This window comes from Nelumbo nucifera, chromosome 1 (genome assembly GCF_055504915.1).
Source record: "Nelumbo nucifera cultivar China Antique chromosome 1, China Antique-T2T, whole genome shotgun sequence".
NCBI classification, from domain to species: domain Eukaryota; kingdom Viridiplantae; phylum Streptophyta; class Magnoliopsida; order Proteales; family Nelumbonaceae; genus Nelumbo; species Nelumbo nucifera.
The window spans coordinates 205,818,213-205,830,613 of NC_142649.1; the positions used below are offsets into that span (position 1 = coordinate 205,818,213).

Genomic DNA, 12,401 nt, shown 5'->3' on the forward strand with positions numbered 1-12,401 from the left:
GCTCAAATTTCTCAGTTTGGAAAGAGTACAAATGCAAATATGTAAAGTGCAAAACCTTATGTTTTGTATTATTCTGTATGTATTTGCACTGTACATATTTGCATTTGTACTCCTTCCAAGGCTCAGTTTGGAACGAGTACAAATGCAAATATATACACTGCAAATACATACAAAATAATACAAAATATAAGGTTTTGCACTCTACACAAAACTGGCTATATACAAAATAAAATTTCATATTCAACGCAGGTTGAAAACCCAAGTATTCAACGTTGATACTGGCTATATACTCTAAAAATATACAAACCTACAAATGGAATGGAATAGAATATAATAGAATACAAAAGAACAGCAATAACAATGTCAAAACAAAATATTATATAAAATCGCACAAAAAAAAAAAAGAATATGAACTGGTCATTCGATCCAACATAACCAGCAAGCCTTAACATTGTTTTCTCGGTAAAGAGACTGCAACATTTGTTAAACTATGATACAAGGCCTCTATAAACATCCATATATCTCATCGAGCCCAGGAAACAGAATCAATTTCGTCCCTTGCTGACTTGTACAACTCAAGCCTCTTGGCACATTGTTGTCTCCGCTCCATCAATGCTGGATCCTCATCCAACAACTGTGAAAGCTGCTTGCCCTGCAGAAGAGACATACCAAAAATGATCACAAAATAATTACTTGTTATGCAATCTCCACCTAGGAGGAATACCCAAGCATGGGTTGGGTTTGGGTCAATCCCAATTTGATACAGAAGAATGAAAAGTTAACTGAAATTCCCAACTTATCCCCTGCACCCAAGCAGGGTAGGTTTCCCTTAAAAAAACCTTAAAAGGCCCCCAATGCAATTGAGTAAGACCAACACTTGTGGAAAAAAAATCCAGGCAGGTTCAGTCAAGTCAATAACTTTTTTAGATGGATAGCAGAAAATTTTATTAACAAAAAGTGTATGCCAGGCATTTGCAAGGAGGGGAGAGGTCCCCCATCCTGAACAAGTCAAAGATTGCAAACCTGAATGGATGGATTGGAGAATCAAGCTCCAAGTGGTCAAAAGAATAGTCTATTCAGAATCCTAGATGGCCCATCCAACTTTTCTTATATGGGCTCTGTGGTAAAAAAGAATAGTTTCATGTTCACCCAGGATCATCCTTTAGATTGCTATGTGCATTAGAAAGGTATTCTGTCTAAGCCACAAAACCGACATCTAAATCCGATACCATAACTTCTCAAGGTCGTATGGATGTCTGCTGCATGATAATGACAGAGAAAATTTAGACCATTAAGGCATTAACCATCTTAACACACCATGGTTGTCTGCCGCCACATGATAATGACATTCTGTATCGTTCCAATTTTTTCGGATGACTCCAAAGAGACTACATGTCAAGACATTCTCAGACTAAGAGGAAAATTGAAGAACCATGCAGATGCATTAGGCTTCCACCTCTAAAAAATCATGTAGAAAAATTGTACATAAGATGAGAAAGAGACGGAGTGCAGGAATATGACTCATTAAATGGTACCTCTTTCTTCCCAACTTGTGCATAGAAGTAATCGAGTAAAGACCTCTTGGCCTCCCGAACCTGACAATGAACAACTGCCTTTGGAATGGTGCTCCTGAGCGTATCAGACACCATATTCACGTAAGAGGACACATTTGACCCAATTCTCCTGAAGTGACCCTCTGAATACCGGTCTGCAGTTGAAGCAGCAGGGTTCCCCCCTTTCTCCACCTCTTGGGGGAGTTTCCGGAAGAAATCCACAGTTAGGTACGATGACTCCATATCCACCGATCTAAGTGTTGTCTTCTTACTCTCTTCACGAAACCTTTCAAGAGCTTCATTGGCAGCATGTGCTATTTCAGCTTGAAGTGTTGGAAAGCGCTTCAACTCCTGCTACATTCAGAAAATATTAAGCAACATTTCCCATTCATTATCACTGAGCAGCTACTAGCTAACTACACAAGTCCTAAAATATCTCACTTGTGTTTCTCCTATTGACTTTCTCACAAGCTCCTTCAAGACAAAGTGGACCTGCCATACAAGTTCTCTGATTATTTCCTCATTCATTGAATCTAAAAATGAAATCATGTAGGAAAATGAAATAAAATTTATATTGAAATAAGTTCCAAGGATGCTATCTTTTTCCTTTAGCTGATTACAGGCTTCAAACCATAAGAAAACCAGAAGAACAAACTAGAGGTAACAATCATAATTAGACAATGTAATTAACATATATGACATAAAAAAAATACTTACAGCATCCACTGTTGCTTCAGCTGGACCTTTAAAATAATTTAAAGACCCCTCAATAAGGCGGCGGTAACCTTGCTCAGGAGCAATTAAATGGGGTTGGTAACCATCTGCTTCTGAAACAATTTTTCTAACATTCTGCAAAGACAAGTGTCGATCAAATGGAAGCTTCCGCAAAGCAGCAGGGAGCTGGTTGTCAAAAACTCCATATATTCGGTCACCACCAGGTCGCCTGAGATTTGTAAAAGGAAATTTGAAAAGGCATCAACATCAGCAGTATTTTATCAGAATGCATCCAATCACTATTGCAGATATTGCTTTATAGCATACAGCAGACTATAAGAAATGATCCAAGAATTCATGTAATAATGCAGATGCAGATCAGTTTATGGATCAAGAGAATACCACCAACGGCAGTACATTTCTGGGCCCTATACAGGCTCATTTATGAAAGAACAAGTCCAGATAGAAGGGAGAGAACATTTAGTAAGTTATGAGCAATATTACATTTGATGGGCAAATATTAATTATAGTTCCACAATGCCTCTAAATGAAGCATGTACATGTTTAGGGATGTCAATGGGTTGGGTTTTGCACAAGCTTGGGGCAGCTTGGCTCAACCCAAACCCAACCTACCCCATCTTGTGAACAGTTGTAACCCTATTCTTAGTGATATTTCCGATTTTCCAACATCACGATGTCAACAGGTGGATTTGGTATGCGTCGGTCTTTACATGATTAAAACTGACCCAAAAAGACTCCATAGGGTCAGATCAAGACAGGTTCCACTGAACCTGACCGACTGACATCCTAAAAAGAAAGTAAAGCCAGTGAAATGTTATTTCTGATAACCAGCTGTGAAACGTTCAAACTGAAATACCAAAATGCATTACATTTCATATTTGTGAAGGCAAAAGAAATTAGGCCTATTGGAAATGAAAACAGAGACCAGGTACAAGTCTTTACCCTCCATCCAAATGCTCCTTGAATATCCGGTCAAATGCACGACAAAGTTCTAAGATAGTATACAACTGAGCCTGAAGTACATATACAGATTCTTGTTATGAACTTGCGCCAGGTTGTAGGCTATTTATGAATTCAGTTTCTTGCATAAGATAAAGTTCCTTACCCCTGCATCAACGGCAATAGGCCTACCAAGGTGATCCATCTCTCCTTCAAGTTCATCAATGGTCTTGTTTATCAAGGATGTGATACTTGGTATGCGTGCCCTAATTGCAGCCTCCAAGTGCTGAAACCATAATTACTCATCAAAACAAACCATTAATGGAAGCAATCAGCATTGCAAATGCAAATAAGATCAAGAAAATTGTACCCTTGAGAGAAGCTTTGCAAGATATTCTGAACCCATCTTACTAGCCAAGTGGGAGTAATCAGGACTAGATGCAAAGTACTCGCGCTCCTTCCGCCGGGCAACAATCATGTCCACATTTTTATTAATGTCAGCTTGTGAACGATTTACAATTCCAACCCAAGGATGTTGCAGGCGATAGGATCTTCCTTCAAGAACCTTCGAAAGAGAAAAAAAAACAAAAAAAAAAAAAGAGGATGAAACAGAAAGTAAATTCCTCAGACTCAACATGGACCAACAAAATGCAAATTTCAACTAAATGACATTTCAATGTGCATGCCAGTTCCCACCAACTAGTGAAGGGGAGCAAAGTGAAAATAACTTCTAGCTACTGCTGTCATTAATGTTAAATAAGCTTATAAAGTATGGGAACTTACATCAAGTGCATTTGTTCCCTTGTCCATTAGGTCCAGCTTTGTCAAAACCCCAAATGTCCTTTCACCTAATCACAAAGATGAAACCAGAATGATTGATAGAAAAGAAACATAAAAAAAAAAGTTTAGTCAGCACCCATTTAAAATAGATAGAAGAAATACCTGTTGGATCAACTTCTCTAGCAAGTTTGATAGCATCAGATGTTGCAATATCTTGATTGGCAGGAGATATTGCTAGTATAATGCAGTTAGGCTACAAAAAAATATCTCAGTAAGTAGGGAGGCACAACACAAACATTTATGGAAGAAGTAAAGATATCTAACACCCATATGGATCAAGATCTTAAATTTCACTTTCAGGATCAATTTCAGCCTCAATATTTAAAGAAAATTCATATTCAATATGGTATAAAACTTAGCCACAAGGGAAGATTTCCAGTATACAACAATTATGGAATTGACTAAGTTATAAAGTTGCAGAAACTTCACAGAAATTCATTTTAGCAGACTTCTGAATCCGTAAAGAAAGGGCTAGGCCTATTCATTTATTTTGTCATAAGATCCTGCATTTCTTCTTCCATCCTCCCAAACCAAACACAGCTCAAACAATATAAAAGAGAACAACAGAAGCACCTATATGAGAGCCCACAATCATAGACACAAGCTCTTGTATTATCAAGGAACAAGTATAATTTTATCAGCACAAATTGCTTTTGAAGGTGACAATTGTACTAAGTCTTTTACAGAATTAATGAAAGTTATCATTTCCCATAAAAAAAAAAAACACTCAATCCTCATACTTGGTATAAATGCCAAGATCTACATGAAAGCATTTGAAACTATGATGAGATCAAAAAGAACAACTTAGGAGGATCTAGTTTAAAAGCATTTGATTATTACCTTCTCAACATAAGAGCGAACCATGTTTTCAATGTCTTGAACAATACTTTCAGGTTGGCCCTCTGTGAAGAGCAGACTTGTTTAATTTGTAAATTTAAAAGATGAAGCTTAATATCATGAAGAATCCGCTTGTAAAGAAAATTTATTTAAGAGAGGAAAAGAACATACCTACAGCAACCTTTGTCAATCCTGGTAAATCAATCAATGTTAAATTGACCACTGCCAAACAAGGTTAACCACAAAAATGTCAAAGAAAGCAAGTGGAACCTTACATACTAAGCAAAACATAGAAAATGAAACATGCTAGATTTGCAACCGCAAGTTGGAATTTTTTAAGGGCATCATACTAATAAACAAAGTAATAAAACTCTTTGACTGCCATGTGGACATGAACAAACTTTAAAAAACATTAACAAGTTCTGACAGAACAACAATGCTGAGAAAAACAGACCATTGAAAAAAAAGGTGGTGGACAAATTTATATGGAAGAACAGCCAGATGCCAATGTTCTGGTCAGTCACAAACAATGATGACTGATCTTGTGGCCTGCTCATAATCTTTGGTAATTGGGTGATGGTAAACCCAAAGATGAGATCTTTGGTTGAGGAAGAAAGAGAAAATTTTGGGGTGTAGGAGAGGATGAAAGATGGAAAGGTAAAAAGAAGCACCCTCCTCTTGTCTTAACAGTATGTCATACAGAAATTGGTACAGCATTCACCTCCCTAAACTACTTTTGAACCTCAAAGCAATACAATTTGCAGAAAAAGAAAAGGAAAAGACTATTAGAGCTACATTGTATTAGACAATAAAATGAAGAAAACAAACTCAAGAAATATAATTCATAGCATCTAATCAGTAATCAAGAAAATAGTATATATATAGTATAATACCATTTGGAGAATAAATACTCAGATGAATAGGAACCGATGAAATCTGCTTATTTTTTCCTGTCATTCTATCAGTTTCATCCTGAATTTCCTTGCGAACCATAGCTGCAAAAGAAAATGGGCTGTCAAAAGTCAATTTAATACCTGCATTTTTTAGATCTTATAAGGTTTCTTAATTGCTCATCAAAGCAATGAAGTGAAACATGTGACATGAAAGCAAGGACATAAAAAGGAAACTGCAAGTACCCCTCAGAATACATAAAATTTCAGAATTTAATGTGCTTTTTTTTATATTCTAGAATCCAATATGTCCAACATAAACACATCTTCTGTTTAGGAGTCTATGCAACACATGCAATTCACATACATCATACAGTAACGGAAACTCATGCACAGTTCTCCATTCTTGGGCTTCCTATATCTACCCATAAAGATATGCTAAAACCTCAGCTAAAGACCACACCCTTCAGTCATGCAGCTTCACCATCTCTTCCTGAACAAATAAAAGGCAATTTCTGGGTTCATCTTCATTCCTACCCTCTCATAATTCTCTCTTTTCCGGCACAATTTTGCAGCCATCGAGCTGATAAATGTTCAGGATTCACATGAAGGTTAAGTGGTTTTTAACAGATGATCAAACAATAATTCTTGTCTTCTTGACATCAACAAGGAAGATATTAAAGGAGGATGCAAGTACACCCTTGCTCAGCCAGGGAAAATCAAACTTTTCATGCTAGACCCTGTGTATGGCATTAAATTCTGAAGGAGGTTGCTACCATCCCCTCCTGAAGTCAAGTTCCATTAAATCATGTCAGTTTTAAAATTATATATAGTTATTATACAAACAAAAGCTTTAGTTTCTGAGGTTAAAAATACAGAAAAAAATGTACTCCAAAAACTTGCTTTAAAATTATTTAATATCTAAAATATGTTTATAAACCATGTGGTACAATCTTTATAGAAATTGAAGCAGATTTCAGGATTTTCAAATAGAAGCCTGAATATGATAGGCTTGATCAGATCCCCTAGATGAGAAGAAATACCAAACCCAAAAGTAGCGACTGCTTTTTTTTGGTAAATCTAGCGACTGCTTTCAAGACACTTGTAAATAGCTTAAGTATTAAAACTGCTTTGATGAACTTGCTCGGAGGCAGTTCACAGAACTTTTAACATATAGTGTGCTGCCAGTAGATAAGATGTTCATTTACTCGAATTAACTCATATTCCTTAGCAATTGCTATTTCCATCATCCCTTTTCCTACTTCTGTTCTAGCAAATAATTTTAAAATTTTGAGAGCAAAATCTCCTAAACCCTATTCCTATTAAATGAATCCATTAGTAAATGTTGAATCATCAGCAAAACGTGATCGCAGCTAAAACAAAAGGCTCATAAACATACGACACAGAACGAGATAAATATTACTATTTTAGAAAATAACACGACAATAACAAGTAAAATTACGAGCAGAATAACATACAAAAATCTGAAAATCTCCTTCTTGGCAAATGAAGAAATTCTGCATACTCCGGCTGACCCTCTTCTGTTTTGTGCAACTGCAAGACCAGAGGTCGCCTCGTTACGATACCTGCAAACACCACAAAACCGTCAAATCAAATAACACATAAGATCAAAAACTTGAAATAGAACAAAATAAAAATATTAAGAAACGAAATCAAAGTTTCAAAAGTCTAACCAGATCCCCTGGGAAGAAAATCACGCCCAACAATGCTCTCCAGAACCGAAGATTTCCCAGAACTCTGCTCTCAGATCAAACCATAATCAAAATGAAACTCAGAACAGACGGATAAGACCAAGATAGGAAGTGAATAGATCCAGATAGAAACAAAGATCAGCCGAGAAGAAAACCTGTCCTCCAACAACGGCGACTGAAGGAAGAGCTTCCCAAAGTGTAGGCAGCGCGTTATCACCACCATGGTCGCCGAGGACTGTACAAGCCCTCTGAATTCTGTTCACCAAGCCAATCAAGCTCTCCATGGTCGTCATCTTTAAAACCCTAGCCCTAACCTCCGATCTACAAAACCTAGAAGAATTCGGGTGGAAGATCGATAGACAATGGTAGACCAAGGAAGAGGAAGAGAAAGAGAGTAGAGAGAGAGAGGGCTTAAGACGAAAGCTAACCTTTTGCAGTTGGAAGGTTCGCTAATCGCTATTACGTATCACCCGTTTCTTTTGGTAAAATGTCGGTTGGCTATAATGCGCCACGCGAGCAGTGTTCCGACTGCCTCTCTCTCTCTCTTTAGTCTTTCCAGTTTCCAGTTTCCACAATTCCACTTCGAGGTCGAATTCGAAATTTTGAAAGCTCAGAAGACAGAACTCAGAAGCTTTATTGGTTGGCGGTGTCCTTGTTTGGCGATCCACGGTGGACCCACACGATGGGATTTCTTTAACCGTTGGGTTGGTATCAAAGAAATTTCAGGTGCTGTGCTTCAACTCCTTTGACAGCTTATATTTTCATTCTTGACGCAGAAAATTGGCATCATTGAAATGGAATCTCCTACTTCCTACAGGCAATATCAGAAAATAAACGTGGCATTTGGCATCATTGATAGGTTTATATTCCCATCATCAAAATGGGTAAAAGACACTCCCTGTAGTTTTTCATATATTTATTAAAACCTATTACAGCTATGGTAAAGTTTAAAACCGATTTAGGACATGTTCATTTGGAGTGAAGTCTTACCTTTGAAGCAACGTGTTATCCTGCTCGTCGTAAGGGAGACTTGGGATCAAGTTTTGCATGCACCTGAGTTGAGTTGGGGGTTATGGATTGACGCAAGTTTTAAAAATTAGACCGGAAATGGAATCGTTTAGGGGACCGGAAATAGTAATAAGTGTATCCTTACCATTTGAAAATTGACTAATGCTATTCTTATTGTTGTTGACAATTGACTAATATCTCTCATATCGTTAACGTTCCGTCATAAACCATTAAGTGTGCCATCATGTGACTCTTAATACTTCTCATATCGTTAACGTTCCGTCATAAACCATTCAAGTGTGCCATCATGTGACTCTTATAACTTCCAAATAGCCAATTTACCCTTTGGCACCTGCATCAATGTATTAGCATGAGAATCATTTGGGGGAGAGGGGAGGTCCCATGCCACCGAATTGACCAAGGGCTTGGAGCGCTTGGAGAGGCTTAACGAGGCTGTTCAACTAATGGGTGCCTCCGTTTCTAGTGTAGGTGTGGGGTTGGCTCTAGAGGGTTTCTCAGTTGTTCCGGGGTCCAAGCTTCCAGGGTGGTTAGTAGGGGTGGATGCAAAAGGGCCAGCAGGTGTGAACGGAGAGTATTCAGCTGTTGTCGTCTTTTGTAAGAGGAGTTGTAGGGTGCTCCTCATCTCGGCCTACATCTGTTCCAATCGGTCGAAACGAGTTTCGAATCGTACACCTTATTGGTTAGGATTCCAATATCAACCTGTTCAACGGATTCCTAACCAATCTAATCCCGACTTTTAGGTTGGCATTCTCATGGTCATTGGGTTGTTCTTTTGGGACAAGGGTGATTCTTTGGTACAATGTCGTAGTTATATCTCTGCAATAGGCTTCATGTGTTTCTTTCACCACTACTGATGCTTCTTTGGGTCCTAGGCACCTTGCCCATACTCCATCTGCTATGGATGGTACTTTGTTCACCAATCACCAATTGGAACCGCAAAAGTATCTCACCATCCTGCATTGTTGCCGTCAAGTTACTAAATTTTTCTATTATGCCATATCTCTAGTCATCTTCCTTGACATCATCCTTTGTCTCAACCCAGTGCCCCAATTTCTTTGTTGATGGCTCGCACTGCATTTGAATTGTTATAGTTATCGGTATGTCACTCGGTTGTATCTTAGATCCCAAAGTGGCTAGGGTGTTGGCATACCTATTCTTGGCCCTGTTTTGATGCTTGTAGGTTACTTCCATGTCTCTAGTCAGATTTTGGACTAATGTCTTATACGGCAAGTGATAATTCTGTAGTTTAATGCCTTAAAGGCATCATTTCAGGGGTATTTTAAGTCTTAGAATAGTCAAAATGTCTCATTTTCCCAGTTAAATTCAATATTGTGACCTCTGAGGGTTTCTGTGCAAATCTTTGGAAAAACTGGGAAAGTTTCAATGCTGAAATGTAGTTTTTGGGAAGTTTGTGTGAAGTCCAGTAGAGAGAGGGGATGTTTTTGTGAAAAATTGAGCACAAGAGGGCGCCTCCTATCTGCTAAACCCATAATGGTGCCCCTCCTACTGTATTAGCATACTCCCCTCTCCCTAGCAAACCCTAGGCCGCCTCTCCACTCATTCTTTTCATCTCTAACAAACCCTAGTCGCCCCTAACTGCTAAATCCTCACATTCCATCCCTTCCTAACATCTAATATCCACCCTCCATTCTAGGGCACCCTCTTTTGAGTGCATTCTAACCCTAGGGCGCCACCTAACTTCTAATCCTCACCATTCAGCCTTTAGCCACCAGATCTCAACCCTCTATTTCACTCTCTATCTCAGCCATTCACCCTAGGGCGCCACCCACTCCTTTTAATCTCCATCTTTCAAACCAAGGGCACCCATATTTCTACTAAAACCCAGCTGTTGCCCCCCTCTTTCTCTCTAATCTCAGTTTTATCCACCCTTCTCTATAAAAAGGACCCCAAGGACCCTGGAGAAGAGGTTGGTCAGTTGACCCAGTTCACAAGGCTAAGGTTTCTTGAGGAATTCAAGGGTTGTAGAAGGGAAGGATGCCCAAATCTTGTTAGGAGGGGTTCTTGCAAGCAGTCCAGTCAATCTGCAACTACCGCCATTGGATTTGATCAACCATCCCTTTTGTTTTCTTTATTTTCTTTTAGGTTAGATTCTACCCCCAAATAAGACGGAGAGTTGTTCTTGAGAAGTTCAAGGGTAGAAGAAGAGGAGAACGCCTAGGCAAGAGGAGGGATTCCTGCTTGCAGTTCACCTAGCCACTAATGCCACCTTTGGATCCGGATCCCAACCAGTTTCCCATAGTTTTAGATTTACTTTTTACGCGTGTTTTTATTTTTCGTTCTTTAATTTCCCATTTTTATTTTATTTCTGCAATTTATTTTTATCAAATTTAATTTTTGTCTTCCTTTCTACAGATTTGAAATTCTGCAAGGTAAGACGGAAGGCCCAGCTTGAGGAGTTCGAGGGTCAAAGAATAGATCCGGAGACTGGTACCTTTGACCAAGTTGCAGATTTTTTAATTAGTTTTTTTTTTATTTTTGTTATTTATTTATTTTTCATACAATTTTTACTTTCAACATTGTTATAATTTTATTTTAATTGACTCCAGTTCAGTTAATTAAATTTTGTGTTTCTGCAATCTCAAATCTTGTTATATTGTCCGGATTGAAGTACGTAACAATTTTTCCCTCGCTTCCCTGTGGATAGGACCCCTTTCTCACCACTAACTGCACATTGTAGTTATTTTGAGAATCAGAAAATTTATAAATATTAAAAGTGGTGTTTCGAAGTGGTTAACGACACGCTTCCGACTACACCAAGTTTTTGGCACCGTTGTCGGGGAAGTAACGAGAAAATTTTTTATTTGCTTTGTCTGGATATGTTTCATTATTTTTTTTTCATCTAATTACTTGATCTGTAATCTCATTTTAATTCTTGTTTCTCTTTGATTTTGCAGGACGTAATAGCGAAAGGTGGGGTACTGGAGCATTGCCGAACTACTGAAGAAAAGAGAATATAAGAGAAATTGGATTGCGTTTCAAGTTTAGTCGTCTTAATTTAGTCTTTTTTTTATTTTCTCCTTTTTTTTGGTAAAATAGCGATTTTCAAATTCTTAGTTAATTAATTTTTTTCTTTCTTTTTTTCTAGATCCGATTTATTTTTTTAGTACTATTTCTTTTTCATTTAGTTCTTAGATCTATTTTTTTCTTTTAATTTATTGAGTGAATTTCTGTTTAGGATTATTAGGTTCTATTTTTTTTATTTTCAGATTAGAAACTCACTTCGTTTATTTTATTTTCTTTTCTTTTATTGTCGCATATTCTTTTTTTTTTCTGTTTAATCCTTTGAGTAGGGATTTTTCTTGTTAGAATTTATCTTTGTGGTTGTTATTTTTTTTAGCATAATTAATCTTTTTATTTTTTGTTTTCTATAATTATTTGTTGCTTTATTTAATTACCCTTTAATTAGTTATTTAATTGTTAATAGGAAATTATTCAATTTTTCAAATTTGAGTTTAAATTTCAAATATGAATTCAAAATCTCCCTCTTTTGTCCCTTGGTCTATTCATACACCCTCAGCTCCTTTTTTTTGTTTTTTTTTTTGCTTACAAAAAGAAGAAAAAGGAAAATAAGATTAAGAAAATAAAATACAACTAAAGAAAATGAAACAAACAAAGGAAATAAAAGAGAAGTAAAGAATGTTCAAACTTAGTTGTTGGTTTGGCTTCTCCAGCAACAGTGCCAAATTTTGTGTCTCACCCAAAATTATTACCCTTGGCTAAGCGGTCGTTGAAGCATAGCTTTAGGTGTTGAATCCACATAGAAGCTGATTAAACCAACAAAAGGAGTTATCGCTAAGAGTGAATAACCTAGAAAAAATGATTTTCTAAAAATAAAAAGAAGAGCA

At 37.3% G+C, this 12,401-nt stretch overlaps 1 protein-coding gene across 1 annotated transcript; it reads right to left on the reverse strand.

Annotated features, from left to right (window-relative positions):
• Positions 1-220: 220 nt before the first annotated feature.
• Positions 221-8,079, reverse strand: LOC104609889 (phragmoplastin DRP1E-like). The gene is made up of 15 exons (XM_010276318.2): positions 7,662-8,079; positions 7,489-7,552; positions 7,273-7,380; positions 5,798-5,899; positions 5,076-5,126; positions 4,908-4,969; positions 4,170-4,260; positions 4,011-4,075; positions 3,598-3,792; positions 3,394-3,513; positions 3,231-3,301; positions 2,271-2,496; positions 1,995-2,045; positions 1,536-1,904; positions 221-652 (listed from the first exon to the last, which is right to left on the reverse strand). Exons 1-15 carry the CDS (start codon positions 7,797-7,799, stop codon positions 524-526), a joined length of 1,842 nt encoding a protein of 613 aa, XP_010274620.1. The 5' UTR covers positions 7,800-8,079; the 3' UTR covers positions 221-523.
• Positions 8,080-12,401: the final 4,322 nt, after the last annotated feature.